The sequence below is a fragment of the Corvus kubaryi genome, unplaced genomic scaffold (assembly GCF_017639235.1).
Source record: "Corvus kubaryi isolate FWS band 111438036 unplaced genomic scaffold, C.kubaryi_AGA036_p1.0 137, whole genome shotgun sequence".
Lineage (NCBI taxonomy): Eukaryota > Metazoa > Chordata > Aves > Passeriformes > Corvidae > Corvus > Corvus kubaryi.
Window position 1 is genome coordinate 8,120,685 of NW_024580671.1, and position 18,767 is coordinate 8,139,451.

Here is an 18,767-nt window from a genome sequence, read left to right on the forward strand (position 1 = left end):
TGCCAGCCTCTTTGGTTATCCCCTCACCTGCTTCACCTGCCAGATTAGGGGTCAGAGAGAAAATAAAGAAGGATGCAGGAGAATTTGCTGTCTCATTAGAAGCAGCAGCCTAGTGCAGTTGAATTGCACCTCTCATGTCTGTGGTCTGAAGGTTGTGGGTAACTTGTGCCTGACCTGATGCACACCCCTGTCACACAGCTGGAGATGCTGGTCTCACCTGTGGCAATTTTGAGAGGTCATCAGCGAGACACGGCAGCATGCACAGGGAGCAGGATCTGTTCGTAAGGGTCTGCGAGTGAAATTTTGGTAAAAGATTTAGTATGTGTTGAAATGAAACACTATTATTCTTTTGTTGTTCTGGTGTTTTTTTTTTTTTTTTTTTTTTTACAGCACACAACCTGTAACTTATACTTTGTGAAGAATTTCAGACACCTAGGGAGGTTAGTGTAAGTATTACAATAACTCAGGAAGGATTAATTGAGAATGCACACCATTTTGTGAGGTGTTAGGTCAGGATTAAATGCTCTTTACTGTGGAGTCACATTTTATTACAACTTTCATATGTTCAGAACACATAGAAAAGAAAGCATGTCACCTATTTACAATCACTACACATTTACATTATATTATTTACAGATAATGAATTTAGTAACATATATGAGCAGAAAATATAGCAAATATCAATAAGAAACTGTACAGCGCTTAATCTCATGTCCTTTACTGTAGTTGCATTTCACTGTAATAATAAATACAGTTCTATATTTACACATTTTACTTTAAAAATCTATTAAATGAATTTTAACAATTTCAAGTTTAAAATATCTGATCAAAATATTTCAAACATGCTTATAAAAATAAGACACAAAGCCTTTAGGACCTTCTGCAAGCTATAAAAGTTCTGATAAAAGAAGCTTTCTTTAACTGGTCTTTAGAATTATAACATTATTTTGCTTCTCAAATTTCTTTACAAACTTCTTAAATATAGCAAGCTGAAAGGAACCTCACTGACATCAAGCAGAGCAGCACAGATGGACCCCAGTTAAATTAAAGCTAAGTAAACATGGTAATAGGTATTGTGCAATGGTTGACTGATCCTCTGTTTAATCCAAAGTGGTTTCAGGCATCATTTCTGCAGCTGTGTGCTGCACTGCTTCAAAAGCCACAACAGATAAGGATTAAGATAAGTACCCAGCTGACTTTATCATACACAATTCCAGAACTGGTTCATTTTTTTTCCCTGAAGGATGAATATGTCAGCCAAAGTCAACTGATGCCATCTGTAACTGCAAAACTAAAAATACGCCAGTGTGAATAGACAGGAAAATCAAGGCATATGCATTGTTGGCAGCAAATTCTTCATTGTGAAAATCCATCCTTGGAGTCCCAGTAATTTTTATATACAGGAACAGATGAACAACAGAGATCATCTGTAACTGATTACCTTAATTGCTGGGCCTAGCCTAACCTTCGTGATGTTAAAAAATTAGTCTCGTTCACCTGGAGGCTGAGTGGCCATTAACTGAGTAGTGAGTACTGGGTTATTAAATGTTACTCCTCAGGGAGCTCTTTCTAACAACAACAACAAAAGCTAAATTTGTGCATTTTTCTGTCTTAAATGATCAGCTTACTTAAGCAAAAGGTGCCAGCTCTGAGAAAAGAATATTGGAATATCCCCTGATGGCTTGGACAAGGTCAAAGAATTATATTCTAGGTGGCTCTGTTTGAGATATTTAAACAGTAGACTTGGCAAGGACGTGAAGTCTCTTCTTTCTAACTGGGATGCTTCTGATGTGTAAACATACATGCCTTGATTCAGCAAAGTATTAACAGATTCAAAGTCAGAGAACTCTGTTAATCTAATCAAGCCTTTTCCTAAACTGAAGCCATCAGAAGCCCCTGAATTTCAACAGCTGCTCCAGTATCTTTTTTGGCCATATATCCAATATGAATTTAGAGATTTTTGGTGACAGATAATTTCACTAGCTAATGACCATCTCTATCAACAACTTGCACCTTTATTTCTAGGCTGCTTATCCCTAATGTCAATTTCCAGTTGACCTTACCAGATTCTTCTCCTCTCAGATGAGCAGTCCTCTGCCTTCAAACTTCTGTATCCCAGAAGCAGCTACTTATAAACTGTGATCAAATCACTTATTTTTTAAGTTCCTTTAAATTTATGATATTCATACCCTTTTCAATTTCACAATGTTCTTTCCAGCATGCAAATGCAATAAGTGTTTGAAATATCCCAGGAGTGCTTGCATCAGTGCTAAGAAGACAGATCACACAACCTCTTCACTCCTACTTGATATTGCCTTAGCTAAGGATGTTGGCTATCCTTATCCAAAAAGACCCAGTGACCTCTAAATCTTCAACTGACTAGTGACTATGAACTAGCAGCTTTCTAGAATCACTGTTTCATGAGACAGACATCATTCCATGAGCAGGACTACAGTTTTTATTCCTGCACATACTACCTTAAATGAATGTTTCTGTCTGAGTGCCTTTGGTGTCCTTTAATAGTTCTCAGCATGCCAATTTTTTTATATCAGTAACTTTCTATTTAGTATTTTCCACCTTCAAATTATATGAGTCATCTGCCAATTTTATCATCAGTAATTCCGGAAGTAATTCTACCGGCATGAAAGCAATTCAGGACCAAACTGTGCAGAACCTCATTAGAAAAATACCCATGTGACAATGCCTTGCCATTTACAATTACATTTTAAATGCTTAACAGGATTTTGACTACCTTCTTTCACATCATGCTAATTTTTAGCTTTCGCTGACAATTAAAAATGCTTTGTCAAGTTAGATGACTTCCAAAATCCAAACCCAATGCCAGTTAAACCCTTTAATCGGCTTTATCAAACATGGAACTTCATCAAAGGGTATTCTGCAGAAACCTTTAGGACTTCAACAGGATTACTCTTCCATTTAGATACATTGCTGAACAAAGGCCATACACAGATGCTTATAAAAACAACCATGGCACTGAAAAATTATTATTAAAACCAAATTGCAATAAACACGAAAAAAAATAACCCAACCCCTGAAAACATCAGGTGATGCTTTGAAAAAATGTTACAAATTTAATATGCTATTTTTGCTCTTGACCAACTGATGCCCTTTCTGAGTAGTGCTACTTTAAAAGAGAACAGCTGATACAACTGCACAAACTTCAACAGCTTTCTTTTCCTCTCTTCATCCCAGCATTCTGGGAGCAGGCTGAGCAGGCTCAAGTATTGGATTTTCAGCCTGTTGCAAGTTTTGTCATTGTCTGTTTTCTGATGCGTGTCACAATAATTTAGAGGCAGTCTCTAAACTCGTATGCACACATCCACACTTACTTTTGGGATTAAAACTTTTGTAAACAGAGATATTTTCTGTACTGCTACTGCAACTAGCGACAGGGAACAAATGCGACTGACGAAAGATTGCAGCCTTCTGTCATTTGATAAGATGGTGGCATTAATGAACTGCTGGTGGGCATATCATATGATATGCTGGCACTCGTGAAGGTTACCAATGCTTGTGTTGAGTCACAAGACTGTTTTTCTATGTCTTCTGAATTCACAGAGATCAGACTAGCATGTTTTGATCTCCTCCACATCAAAGTTTGCTTTCGCAGACTTCCCAAATCCTCCTTAAAATGTGGATTGAAAAGTATATAGAGCAGTGGGTTTAGACATGCTGGCAATGGGACAATCACTAGAAGTATTGACTTAATCACTTCTGGGCTGATAAAAGTGAGGTTTAGTAAAGAGGAAAAAGATAAGAAGGCCACAGGGCAATAAAGAATGCAATTAGTAAAAAGTAGCAGGGCTATATGTTTGACCATGGAGCAATCCCAAATGTTGTCTAGTTCTCCCTTTTCTAAACTACAGTAGAGCTTTGTATAAGCAACAGTCATTACCAGAAAACAAAGGGAGTTGAGCAGTACCAGTGCTACCATGTAGCCCATAGCAGTGGACTCTCCAAATGGGAGTGGCAAACAAAGTGGAGAAACCCCATACTCGCTTCCAGTGAGAAGGGGTATCACTGCAATGATTAGTGCCAACATAAAGCAAAAGGAAATGGCAATTTTTACACTGGCAATGGAGGATTTTGTTTCAAACTTTGAAGCATGCTTTACAGAGAATGCTCGTTCGAGTGCAGCTAGGGTGAGGAGGAATATGGAAGCCTCTGAAGCAAAAATGGAGAGAAGGCCTGTTATTTGGCAACCAATTCCACTTTCCCATTGTGCTCCGTACCGAGCAAAGCTACCAAAAGTGGATGCATCCACACTAGCCAGCACTCCGCTGGCCACACCCATCAAGGCATTTACAATAGCTATTAAACCAATCAGAAGTTTTATGGAGGACATATACAATGAAGATCTGAAAACTGTAGCAGACACCAGTGCATTGCAACTAAAGGTCAAACCCACTATGGTCCACACTCCAATTCTGATCAGCCAGCTACCAAACAGATGCTCACATGGTTTGAAGGGACCTGAAAAGACAAAATAAAAGGGTAAGGGGAACCTACGTAAACCAAAAAAACCTCGTGCTTTCTAAGACACTAAAGTTCATGCTTCTTGCAGGTTCTCAGCACAGCCAAACAGTGGATGTTAGTCTAAAAAGTGAGCTGGAAATCTGCTCTTTCTTTGGAGTCTGAGACTTTGATAACACGCTGCTAAATGTGTGATGCATGTTGCATTACTGGTGCATGTAAGTCTTTGTCCTTCATCATGAGTAATCTGTGAGTTTCTTTTTGTGCCTGGCAGTACTGCTGCAAGTGTCAACTCCTGTAGTTTCAAGAAATGCTGTGATGTTTGTCAGTATGTGAAAAAAGCTGAAAACGTTACCTCTCACTAAATTAGAACAGGTTCCTAATGAGTCCTAGTGAAGTGTGATGGAATGAGTACAGACAGATGTACTTCGGCTACCTTATAACATGTCATTACACAGTCCAAGAAAATTGTGTCTCTCTTTGCATCTCTCTTAGAGTTGCTGTCTGGCAGTTTCATACCTGGAGAAGGTGAGCATTGCACTGAATGATGGGATTTCAAATCTTCTTCAAAGTCAAGAAAAAAGTCCTCAAAATCACGTTCATCTATAGGGGAGAAAATACCCAGAATTGTTACTGCATGTTCAGGAAGAGTTTTCTTAGTAAAAGTTGCAAAAATGCCTGTGCTATTTAAGGCCTGGTCTTGTCCCTTTGCCAGGGATTGTCATCTTTACTTCTCTGAAAATAATCACTTACAGGTACATTCTCTATCGCCTAATTTGAGGTGTGATGATTGCCTAGGAAGGAGTTTAAAATGTGCATTCTGCTGTTGTGCCATGCTGCTAAGAATTAATCAAGTTATCTGTGTTTTTTATGTCATGACTCTACCATGTATTCTTGGCTCTATTCTTGCTGAACTCTGAGACTGGTTTGCAGGAGCAGAGATAGCACAGAAAGCAACAGGGTGGTATAAATGTATGTGTGCACCTACATAACAGATCAAGTAACAGACCTAGTGCTGAAGGGGATGAAAAATACAGTAGTCCTGTGTCCTAGAGAACAAACGCACTCTCTGGAAACCCTGGTTATGTGCACAGACTGGGGAATGAGATGCTGGAGAGCAGCCCTGCAGAAAGGGACCTGGGGGTCCTGGTCTATGGCAAGTTGAACGTGAGTCAGCAGTGCCCTGGCAGCCAGGAGGGCCAACCCTGTCTGGGGTGCATCAGGCACAGCATCGCCAGCCGGGCAAGGGAGGGGATTGTCCCGCTCTGCTCTGCACTGGGGCAGCCTCACCTCAAGTGCTGGGGGCAGTTTTGGGTGTCACAATATAAGAAAGATATAAATCTATTGGAGACTGTCCAAAGGAGGGCTATGAGGATGATGAAGGGTCTGGAGGAGGTGTATGAGAAGCAGCTGAGGTTACTTGGTTTGTTCAGCCTGAAGAAGAGGAGACTGAGAGGAAACCTCATTCGAGTCTTCAACATCCTCATGAGGGGAAGCAGAGGGGCCGGTACAAAACTCTTCCTCTCACGATCAAGACCCAAGGAAATGTCATGAAGCTGAGCCAGGGGAGGTTTAGCTTGGATATCAAGAAAATGTTCTTCACCCAGAGGGTGGCTGGGCACTGGAACAGGCTCCCCAGAGAAGGGGTCACAGCACCAAGGCTGTCAGAGTTCAAGAAGTGTTTGGACAATGCACATGGCGTGACTCTTGGGGCTGTCCTGTGCAGGGTCAGGTGATGAATTTGATGATCCTTGTGGGTCCCTTCCAACTCAGCATATTCTATGATTCTATGAAAAAATATGCCAAAGTAGCCACATACTTTGGCTATGACTCATCCTGAAGTGTGTGGGTAAGCCAAGGATGTGTTCCATTCTGAGGCTGGCAAGAAACTACATCTTTGCTGGCCTGCTCTCATATGGAGTTACAAACCAGCTGAACTACCCTGTCTCTCATATAAAGGCAAGATTTAATTTACCCCATTACTATAGCTATTATTTGGATGAAAAGATGAGTGCATGAGTGAGTGAGATTTTTGAATGGCAGACCTAAAATAATGAGTTTGCTAAGCACAGGAATGCTTAAATAACATTACTGGGCAAGAGGGAGGGAGAGGCCACCTCTGTGACTGTAAAGAGTATTTGATTTATTTAACATCACAGGTTGCTCCCAGCCTTCAGGCAGACTTAAAAGCCTAAGATGATGGTTACCTTGAATTTGTAACAGTCCAGCATCCTTTCTATGAAAGTCATCAATGCTGCTATTCTCATCTTTACTCCACTGGCTGGAGATTCTGTAGTGGTTCTCACAAGCTCCAAAGGCACAGCACTGATAAGCATAAGGCATTTCCATAACCCTGCAGAAGAATAAGGAAGCATGCCATGATACTGGTTAAGCACCAGAGTTACTGGATTGTACTGCTCCTCTACAGTTAGCACAAAGGAAAGTAAAACTATCTCCGGGTAAAAATCCATCATGATAATAAAAAATGAGGATTCACAAATAAAATTCCTCATCAGAAATGCCAATGGTTTTTAGGCTAATTTTAGGAAAGACACAATGAAGTTTTCTTATGTGTTTTCATAGGAGACATGAAAGTGGGAGATCTGTGTCTTGCTGTTGAGTGAATGTTACTCAGAGTTGTATTTCTATTTTTATGATTTTCAATGACTTTACTGTGTAAATCAACAGTTTCTCCAACAGTTACTTTCTACTTTCATAATGGTTTGTTTAAAAAAAAAACCAAACACATCCAAAGATAACAACCTGTCTACCGGGCAAAACCAAAACACTTCTCAAATTGAATTTCTCCACTTTAGGGAGAATGAGATCTTTTGGAAGTCAAGCTTTATTCACCTCCTTCCACATTCAACTCTTTTCACAGTAAGATGGCAAAAAGGAGATTGTTTCTTTGCAGAAGATCAAGAAAGCAGTGTTCTAAACCAAAAGTGAATCAGGCACTGTGTGTGAAATAGATGTCACTGAGAGAAAGGTTTTACTTTATTAATTGTCTTAAAAATGAGAACAATCATTGCAGGACACAGGATACTAATTCTTAATTCTTTTAAGATCATGGCTATTCCTAACATAACATTGACATAATATATGTCAGTGAGTTCCAATCATTATGAAGGCTTCTGTTGTCAAAAAATTGCATATTTCTGGTATGCTGTAAATTTAATTCCTTTGGGAATGTGCAAGTTCTGGGGGAGCATAGAAGAACTACTATCTGAGTTCTACAGACTACTTCTATTCCATAGATATATTTTATGCTTCGGAAGCAGAGAGATTTAATTTGCACAGACCAATAGCACATAGTAAAACCTAACAACTCACCTTAATTCTGAAAGCCCAATAAACCAAAAAGTTCAAAGATAAAGAAGTGATTAGAAGTTATTCTGAGTTAACTTAAAAGGAATAAAGTAGAACTAGATCCTCCTATCAGATTACTTTCAACAGGTTAATCATGTAAATTAACATAATGAGTGTAATAAGCAACCTCTAACCCCCAGGAAATCAGAGAAACCAAGCTGAATCAGGCCCAGTGCCAACAAGACTTTAAACTTGTGCACTAGCCAAAAGCTTGGTACAAAGGGGAACAAATGGAATGTTAAGTTCTAAAGTGATTTTTAAATTAGTGCATTTGGGGGCATTTAGATTCTATGCCCTTACATTTCTGTTGGAAATTAACCACAATAATCTGTACCCTTGTACCCAATACAAAATTTTTAGGGTGCTCAATAAAAGTTCAAGATAACCAAGATCTAACTGTCAAGCAACCTCAGGCCAGCAGATTTAAATATTTAATTTCTAACTCATTCATCTGCATTCCATCTTTTAACATGAGATTATCTTGATTAAACATTTTTGAATGCATTTCCCAGAAGCCCTTCTTAAATAAACTACTATTAAACCCACCGATTACTAGACTAACCCATAGCTAATCATCTGGGATAAACCCAATCCCAATCTCCAAACAGAAATTTCCTTTTTTTGGAACAAAAAAAATTATCAAAAGTAACACTGACAGTTCTGTGAGGTAATCCCTGCAACTTGTGGCTTCAGACCTTTGGAAGGACATTGATATAGCTGGGGGAATGAACTGTTAATGGATATTTCAGGCACAAGAGACTAACAGAAATATATTCTATTCTCTGGTTATTCAAACAGCTCTATGTACTCAATAATGACAGATTTCCAGACCCTCTTGTGCTTCTACCAACCTGCTGGTCTGTCATACACTGGAAATGTGGATGTCCCACATTGTACTGGTCCACTACTTTGATGATGTAGCAAAAAACATTCATGGCTTTTAAATGATCTTTAAAGAGCAAGACTCCAATTTCTTATCCTCTCTGTAGGTATTTCTAGCATCCATTCTTAAATCTGAACAGTTTTTGTTTGTTTTTCCCCCTAGCCTGTGTTATTAGGATATACACATAATCCTTAAATTAACAAATGTTGCTTAATCTGTGTGCAAAGCCCAACTGCACACAGTGGCTGCAACCCAGAACACAGAGGACAAACCATACTTTGCAAAGTGGCTAATAAGTATCAGATCTTGGTGACAGAGGAGCTTTTTGTCGCAAAAGCTACATTTAACACAACAAAAAAAAAAAAAAAAAAAAGAAGGAGCTCTCAGGCATACAGTGCTGAAGGCAGTCCTTTTTATGGCTGGTGCTTATTTGATGTGGGTGATTAGATTTGGACTTTGTCAAATTAAACTCTTAGAAATACTGGCAAACTTTATTTTTATATACTCCTTATCTTACTAATGATATCTGTATCCTTGATAATTTTTTTCCTCTAGCAAGGAATGCCTCTTTTTTCTGTTTTTAGATTAAGCAGCAGAGAACACAAGGTCGTGTCCTCCCTCACAAAGGTGTGGAGTTAATGGTGAACAGGAAGGCACAGTTATGATGAATGGAGCAAAGCACTGAGTTCTTTTCAGCGCTGAATCAAAGCATCAGATAAAGAAGGAAGGAGTGGCTGGCAGCCTGACTTTGCTTCCTCAAGGCTTGCTGTAACAGGCTGGGCTCAGCTCTGTAGAGTGTCCTAGTGCTATTGCTGATGATGGGGAAGGGGATGCTCAGCTCTTTGATGTGTCTGTATTGATGAATTTAGATGAGTAGGAAGTTTTTATACAGGAATTTGTCTTTAATGTAACCATTGGCTAGTTACAACAATTGCAAAGGGTGAAATTTCATTTTGTTTTAGATCTCTGTTCAAGTTTGGTGCTTTGTGCATTACCTGTGCAGTGATCCTGTGAAATCCTGACCTCATTTTGATTTACGGTAAAAGTCACACAGACTGTAGGTCAGGATTTTACCCTATTCTCTGCTGACTGGATATAATTTGTTCTTACAGATGTAATTGACTCTAGATATATTAATCATACTTTGAATAAATTTTTTAAAAGAATTAAGTTAGTTTGACACATCCTTGCTAACAATTGTTACACTGAAATACACTGTACTTTCATTTGAGCAATGTACACCATTTTACTGATGGGAAATTCATATAAAGTATAATTTTGAGAAAAGAATTAAAAAAATCTTAGTTATACATAATTCAGTTGAATAATGGATTTTTCTAGGATTACTGCAGCACCTCTTATGCCTCTAGGTCATGGTATATACATCATTACATACTTGCCAGGTTGGAAGTAATCCATTTTCTTGTGTGTACATTCTTTTAAAGAAACTTCAATTATTTTAGAATTGTCACCTGTCTTAGCATTTGGGCAAAGCCAGTGAGAGAAGAAAAAGTATGATATAAGCCCAGTCTCAACCAATCATGATTTTTATGGTACTTGCTCCTTGGCCTCTGAGACCTATCTCAAGATCTCTAATGTAAAAGAGACCACTAGTACCTTGAATGTTAACGTTATAGTTAACATAAAGTGCAACATTATCTTGCACTTGATGAAGTCAGTGCCTAATCTCCTCTGTGACAAACTACCAATTTTGGGTTTATTAAGACTTTTAGGGCATTGTTTCCTAACCTTGGTACCATTTTTTGCAGCTCTTATCTCAGTTTGTATTAACATGCCATCACAGAATTGTTCTAGGGTGGATCCCTCCAGTGCTGTACACAGAGCTTTAATCAGCTCCACACTTCTATTCATCATTCCCTTATTGATAACTCCAAACACTCCAGTCCTTGTCATTACTGGTCACATATTGAACTGTCTGCCTGCTAAGACTCTTGGGCCTTTTCCAGCACAAAAGGCAAATCCAGTGAAAACATCATAAGGATGGACTCTCCATCTTTGGAGATACTCTAAAGCTGTCTGGATGTGGTCCCGAGCAACGGGCTCCAGGTGCCCCTGCCTGAGCAGGTGGCTGGAACAAGACAGCCTCAAAGGTCCCTTGCAACCTCAACCACTCTGTGATTTTGTAACTATGTGCACACTGTTTAGTTATTTCATATTTTCTGATACCAAACTTTTTACAGTAAAACGTGATAAAATATATGTTGCACTTAGCATCTTCTAATTAAAATATAAAAATGAAAGGAGAGTTAGGGGACACTCCCAAATACCCTGAAGTCAGAGACAAAATCCTCTTTGCTGTAACCCTGAAATTAGTTCACAGTTGGTTATAGCATGGTGCTAATAATGCCAAGGTCTTGGGTTCAATCCCCACATGGGCCATGGTCACCCAGTGACTGGCAGAGCTGCAAATGATCTTTAGAGGACGCTTCCTTCCCATATTGCAGAGGACCTGCAGAAATTATTAGTATCAAAATGTGTTAGTAATACTGGCAAAGTATTATCTGAATCTTAATCAAAAGATTACAGAAAAATCATGTTCAAACAAAAGAGGTCAAATCTTTTGGTCTTTCAGGAGTATATTCTTCCCTTGTATTTGCTGTGTTCTCATAACATATAATGGGAGTTCTGTAAGCACAGTCCAGTAGAAGAAGGACATATCACTAAGCTGCCAGTGATATTGTTTTAACAGCTTTTGAAACATATCACCAGGAAGCAGATGTGGCTCGTACTAAGCAAGTACTGGGGTTAATATTTCAAAACCTTCACAGTTTCTTCAGTTGAAAGTGAGCATAATAAAAGAAGTCTATCATTTTTATCATATTTGCTTTACTTTTAATGGCACAGATCAAAGACTGACAGTACGAAGTAACATGCGTTACACACTGACACACCTTCCATTGCACATGAACACAAATGTGGCTTATTAGTTTTAATGATATACTCACTTGAGTTCTGGAAAATTTTCAGATGTTATCAAACTTTGTAGGGCATGATTTCCTGTTAATTTTAAATGAGTTAAACCATGTAGCCCAGTCACAGGAAAAGACGACAAAAGGTTGGATGACACATCCCTGCGTAACAGCAAATAAAAATCAGCTTACAGTTTTCATTTTTTTTTCAGCACTAGAAGTGTCACATTGAAAAAACAGGTTAAAGTTTTCTAACTCAATAAAAAATGCCTGTATTAAACAGAGGCCCAGTGAACGCAGCAAAGCTGCAGCACTGCTCAGGAGTACTCACCTTTATGTCTAGCAGAAAGCTAACAGTAACATCTAGCAGTTGGTTGGGACTCTGTTCCCAGATTTTGACTCCATTCATACTGCCAGTTTTGAGACCAGCAAGTGAATTTAAAATCTTCTCACTTGACTGTTTGAACTCAAAGGAGCCAGAACAGCTTCCCACAATTTAAAAGGTATAGTGGGATGCTACAGGGCATGGCTGCCCTGAAAGCTCCCCAAAGAGCAGGTCAGGTGTATGGGGAAGATGTGCGTTTCAGGAAAGGACAGGTCTGGGCTGGAGCAGAGGGAGATGACATTTCCAAGCTGAGGTTTGTCTGAGTGGCTGAGGGAAGACAGAGCAGATGAACACAGATACATAACTTGAGGAAAGTAAAACAGGTGAATGAAAAAGTGGTAAGTGATCAAGGAGATATTGCAAAGCTGTGAAAGAAGGGGAGTCCAGAGGTACTGTTTTCTACTTTGCGCTCTCTCACTCTCTCGCTCTCTCTCCCATTTATTCAATGAGTCTTTTCAGTCCTCCTCAAAATTATCTACTCTGCAATATTCTGGATGGTCAACAGTCAAGGAGAAAGAAGTGGAGTCTGATGCAGTTGAAACGCTTTTATGTCCGACGCTGAACAGCAAAGTCTGGACTATATACTGAAATCTAAGGCCTAGGCATAAAATAAGGTATGTTGATGGACTGGGCTTCTACCTATCTGATTTAGTGTGTGTCTTGCACGCAGCACCATTAAACACCAAAGGTGAAATTCAGGTCCTGGTGCAATGGTAAAAATGATTGAGTCAGACCAAGGTTAGAGACTAGCATTTCAGGAAACACTGGTACACCGTGTTACTGTCTGTGTGTTTGAGGGCTTTTTTCTTTAACCCTCTCTGACTGTCATATGTTATTGTCCAAAGCTACAATTTACTGCTCACCTCACAAGGTAGGTAAGCTCTCAGGAGGGCCCCAAAAGGGATATTATAGACAAAATTGTCTGTGTGGACATTTGTCAGTGCACCATTCAGAGAGCTTTGCACATCAACAGAAATGAATACCTCTCCAAATTTAGGCTTTTTAGCAGCTACCAAATTATCTGAGAGCAAATGCCCAGCATCATATCTTTGTGACAACCATACAGCACAATGACTTCAGAGGAATTTCTTTTCACATCTTCCCCATACAGCCAATGCCTCAGGGATTCATATTAAAAAAGCATTACAGTGACAGTTGGAAGAAAGAAAAAAATTAAGCACTGAGAAGTGCTTGTGAACAAGGCCTGCAAAAATGTCTGCTGATGTTTTAACACTAACTGCTCTGGCTGCACTAACTAAAGAAGGAAAACTATTTCATCAAATGAGGAACAATGAAATAAAGATGCATTCTGGAAAAAGTTATTTAATTTTTAATCCAATTCCTGAGGCCTGAAACACAACTAACAGGAAATATTTCCCACTGCTAAAACAGACTAAACTGCTAACAAATTGAATAAAAAGAGGCAGATGCACTGATAATCTTCATGGACCCCAAATCATTACACAGTGTTGGATGCAGCTTTGCTGTAATACCTACATGAATTGGGGAAGTACAAGAAAGCAGACATTTAGATATGGATTCAAGAGACCAGATGATTAGAACAGAGAAGCCCTTCATTTCTGCTGGGGCACCCAAGTTACTAGATTTTTGTATACTCTTGCAAGAAAAATGGAAAAATTTGAATGTATAAGATATACAAATACTTACAGTTTGATCAGAGATGGTAAAGAGGAGAAGGCATTGGGGTGAATAATTTTAATTTTGTTCCAAGCTAAATCCCTACAAGAAAAGTGAGTAGAAAATTACATACCCACTGAGTGAATATGGAAGTTTTCAAACACTTGATTAGGAGGCCTAAATATAAAAAAGGTATTAATTACATGCCAATATTTTCAATAAGCTCCTGCATACCTCACAGTGCAAAGTATTTTTTCCATTTTTTAATTGTTAGTCAGTTGTGGTGCTATTAAACTGACAACTTAAAATGTCTTAATGCTCACCACAGCCCAAGGCTTTTCAATCTCCTTCACTGCTTCTTAAGACAGCAGAAAGAAGGGTGGGTTATACGGACTAAGTCTTCTAAAATGTTCTCATGTGACTAAGAACACCAAAACCATGGTCAATAGGCTTAACTTCCTAATCTCAATTTTCACTGCCCCTGAAAAGTCAAAAAGACTGAGAGCAACTCTTAAAAAAATGTATGGGTTCAATTCTGCAAAAAGTTACAACCATGAGTAATTTCTTGACAAAATTACTCCTCTAGCACGTGTCTGTGTGAAAACTGGAAACCTGCACATGACTGGACTCTATGTCTTAAGATGCTGTTCTCTGTAAAAAGATTTCCCACTCCCTAGAGCTGATTATAACGTGAACCTGCCAACAGATACCAGCTCTGGCTCAGTAACTTTCTCCACCTCCATTAGAAACATTTAGAAGTAACAGTTTTTATGGCTATAAGCTTACAGATTTTAATTCGTTGCTGCAGATGCTAAACTTCACAATGTTTGTTCTCCTTTCACAGTTATGAACTCAGGCAAAAGATCATAGCGAGAAAAAACTGAAATAAGGATCCTTTGGGGTACATCACGAGCAGACATTGTATACCCCATATTTTTGAGAACCTGTGTGAAAGTCTGCTAGGGGGTACTCACAGAGACCGAAGAGCAGCCAGCTGCCGAAACGTGTCTGCTTTGATTTCAGCGATTTCATTGTGATGCAAGTCACTGAAACAGCAATAAGAATCTCCTCAGTTTCAAAGATACTTGGAGGGCACTTTGAGGTGTTTTAGATTGTGTTCATGATCCACTTCAGTAAAGTGTATCTGGGGTATGTCAAATCAGCCAGCAATAACCAAGTTAATTATACTCAAATACACATAGATGCTTCTTTTTAAGCTTCTTTGGGTGGTTTGACACTTACATTTTCTGGAGTTTTTTACATGCAGTAAAACAGGGTAAATCTTCCAGCAGGTTATAAGACAGATCCCTGAATTATATGAGAAACAAACAGATTAACATCAAAGGCATGTTAAAAGAAAAATAGCTTTCATTGTGTACTTTCATGGTCAATTAAAAATAATTTGTTTTTATCCACAGTCACAGAAGAATAGAAGTGTACAAACTCACTTATTTCTCATCTGTCACATTTTGATTTCTAACTGAAGAGGAGAGAGGAGGTGAAAAGGCAAGATACATTAACTCCATATCCACATTTGCAAATTCCTTGCATTGTCTGAAGATTTCCTGCCTGAATTGTAGAGCTCTGCTGAGTGTTTTACAGTAATGATATTGGCCATCTGGATTTATATCACAGACTTCATATTTATAATGTTTACATTCTGATAAATATTTAAACCATTTAAAATAATCTACTAAGCATATATACTCATATTTTTTCAGAGAAGATCCTGTATTTTTCTGGTAAGAATCACAATCAGCTTCCCACTACACTTTTAATTAAGCAGTATTGCCTCTGATCCTTAGACTGCTACATCCTAGAACTGAGGGAAATGGTCGAAAAAATATTGGAACTAACTTTGAAATCAATCACTACATGGGGGCAAAAAAAACCTTAAAAAGACTTGAGCCAAAACACAACAAATTACAGAATAACTGAAACATCTGGACTGATTTATAGTATAATATAACTAATCAAAACCAAGCTCAGGCAATTTGCAGAAACTGAAGGGGAAAAAAAAATGAACCAAACACCAGCCCCCACCACCCAAGAGTCTCATCCAATATATATATATGTGTATGTGTGTGTGTGTGTGTGTGTTGCTCAGGGAAACCTAAATGGGAAATTTGCTTGTGAAAAGAATAGAGAAAAAAAGCTTATGCCTAGAATTAGAAAAAATGTCCTTTTTCACAGTTATCCAGTGCTATCACATGAAAGAGTAATCACTTTTCACTTCTGAAATTCTTCTCACTTCTCAAATTCTCTAAAACTGGTTCATAACCACCTATTCAATTCCTTGGTAAAACTGTATTTTCACTGTTATTGTTCCAACAAGGGCATTTGGACTATTTTATATATGATTTGTGGAAGGAGTGCAAGTAATGACTGTGTGTGTCTTTAAGGTATTCTACTCTGATTTTACTCTGTGCAAAGGCAAACATCAACACGGTTCTGTTTTGGGAGGTTTTTTGTGTACAAAAAAAGGAGCACTGTGGTCCAAATCAGACATTACAGAGGAGGATTCAAGTGAGGTAGAAGCTTTCAGGCCAAGGTAAAGGATGTTTTGTATGTCTGGCAGACAGTGGCTATTCTGTCATCCACAGGTTTATCACTTAGGTCTTCTTAAAAATATGTTACCAGCTTGAATGTTGTACATACTGACACTCCCTCCTCACACACCGAAAAAACCCCTGAACTTGAGAGCAATCTCCCCTCAGTTTCTGTCAGAGTGCCAGGAAATATTTTACTTGTTTATTTTTAAGGTCTTTTTTCCCCACTTTCTTAATACATGAGGCTCTTGGCAGCAGCAGAGGGCATGTGGTTTTGTTTCCTGTGTTGAGGTGCATTCCCAGCTGTGCTGAGGGCAGTCTTTGGAGGACTGCTGGGACAGTGTTCTCACACACACCTTTACTGCAGGTGTGCACACATCCAGGAAGCCTCTGTGTACATTAATCCACACTTGGAAGTGTTGGTGGCTGGGTAGGATGCACACATTGCCTTTCAAAGCAGTGTTTGCACTTGTTGTGTTTGAGAGTGCATCTGAGCCAGGGACCCCCTGCAAGGTCTCAGTCTCCAAGCAACTCGTGGGTTCAGTGCACCATTATCCTCCATGGCACAGCCAAAACTGATGTGCAAACCGAAATGGGACTTGGCAGGCTTGTTCCAATCTGGCAGCAATGGGGAAAGAGCAGCTCCTGAGTACTTGAAATTGCTGATAAATCAGTTCCCTGATCTTTTAAGAATCAGCTGTAATAATATAGGGTAATACTCAAAAATAAAAAATGTGAATTTCCAATGCACAGTCCTACTCTACTATGAACTCTGTAAATTATTAATTGCTATATTATTTGTTTGTCCTCTGTTTTGAGGTTATTTATTGTTTTTGAATGATACAGGACATACTTAAACTTAATTCTGTGGGTAGACTTTCTTCTGGCAGCAGACTCTGTGTTTTATCACTCTGGAAATGATTATATTGAGTCCATCAACTAAAACTTAATTTTTTCTGGAAATGTTCTTGACATTCACTCTGGTATTCATATAATGCATTATAATTAGTGCTATTTCAATGTTGGCCAGAGAATTAATACCAAATACATTCCTAGTGATGTAATACATAGAGGAAAGTGCTCTTGGCTCATTCTCAAAGAAGTGGACACAATGATTACTTTCCTTAGTGATTAAGCAAACTCCAAGGAAATTTCCAAGTTAAAATAATATTGTATATTTAGCATATCAAATATGCCCAACTATGTCAAGGAATAGTTTATTAAAATTTCAGTCAGCTACTTATGTCTGGTTGGGAAAGAAACTGAAAGAGGAGCATAACTCATAACTGCAGTCCTTAGTTATATTTTCTATTCACTTCAATGAATTATTTGCCTTAGTGAGAAAAAAATTCCCAAAGTACTGTATGAGAGACAGAATGCATGAAAATAAGGTAGTTCTGTGTTTTTTCAAACAAAATCAAGAACCTTTTTATCCTTTCCTAAAAATATGCTAAGTAATCATCTTTCTCAACAATGTATGGGAAATCCTGATTGCTAGTGGGTTGTAAAGTTTTTAAATAACGCAGCGGCCAGCTCCCTGAGCTGAATTCCTAGGAAGTAATGTGATACACAGAAATAGCAGTAATCAGGTAATTTTGAAATCATAATAGTTTCATTTGTCTATTAATCTATTGCATTAATGTCATGTTAATAATCTTACTGAAACGTACAGCACTTGGAGATTAGGTAACTGGTCACAAGCTGATTTGGGGAGAGAGGTGATCTGTGCTCCTGTGAGTGTCCTGTTGAAAGAATTTATGAAAAAAAAGAACTTTTTAAAGATTGAAATACAAAAAAAAATTTTAGGACTTTTTTTACAATAAGTCAGCATAGAAGGAAATAAAACAAATCAAAAATACATTTCTAGCACTTACAAACTCTCCAGACTTGTAGTCCCTGTCAGATCAGGAAACTCTGTTAACTGTGAAGCACCATTTAAGGTCCTAGAATTAAAAAAAAAAAAATTTCAATAAAATTATGGTGATGGATGTGTGGGACAACTCTACTATTGCAATATAAAAAGACAACTAAAATAAAAAAATAAACACATACAGAGTTCTTAGTTCTGGTAAGTGTTGAAAAGCAGATTTTCCAACGAGCTGGATAGGGTTATCATAAAAATGTCTGAAAAAAGAGGATAAAAAAACATTTAATGAAAAATATTTTAAAAGATTCTAAATATATTATATTGTTATACTATAAACAAATGAGTAAACTCTCTGTGATGAATCACAGACTCTGCCCCTCTGGTTGTAGCAGAGGTGAACTTCTGGGCTTTTCTCATCCTCTAATCTATATTCACCAGCCACATTTCACATTTTGAATATTCAAGTAGTCACTGTCTTCCTGTTTTAAAGCCAGAAGCTAGTCAACAAAATATTCCCTCTTCCTCACAGGTTTGCAAAGATAGAAATTCACATATGCAGAATTTTCCTATGATCTGAGACAAATTTAAGGATAGCACATGAAGAAGTCACTACTTCCCCTATTAGGAAGAGGTTCCTTTGCCCTTTTGAAGT

At 38.3% G+C, this 18,767-nt stretch overlaps 1 protein-coding gene across 1 annotated transcript in view; it reads right to left on the reverse strand.

Moving 5' to 3' along the window:
* Positions 1-498: 498 nt before the first annotated feature.
* Positions 499-18,767, reverse strand: part of LGR5 (leucine rich repeat containing G protein-coupled receptor 5) — a 90,219-nt gene continuing 71,950 nt past the window's right edge. Inside the window, exons 9-18 of the mRNA XM_042017765.1 lie at positions 18,301-18,372; positions 18,123-18,191; positions 17,919-17,990; positions 14,942-15,007; positions 14,674-14,745; positions 13,730-13,801; positions 11,713-11,838; positions 6,702-6,847; positions 5,014-5,097; positions 499-4,494 (exon numbers count right to left, since the gene is read on the reverse strand). Of these exons, the coding sequence (XP_041873699.1) occupies positions 3,404-4,494; positions 5,014-5,097; positions 6,702-6,847; positions 11,713-11,838; positions 13,730-13,801; positions 14,674-14,745; positions 14,942-15,007; positions 17,919-17,990; positions 18,123-18,191; positions 18,301-18,372 (1,870 nt within the window). The 3' untranslated portion in view covers positions 499-3,403. The remainder of the gene's footprint in view (positions 4,495-5,013; positions 5,098-6,701; positions 6,848-11,712; positions 11,839-13,729; positions 13,802-14,673; positions 14,746-14,941; positions 15,008-17,918; positions 17,991-18,122; positions 18,192-18,300; positions 18,373-18,767) is intronic.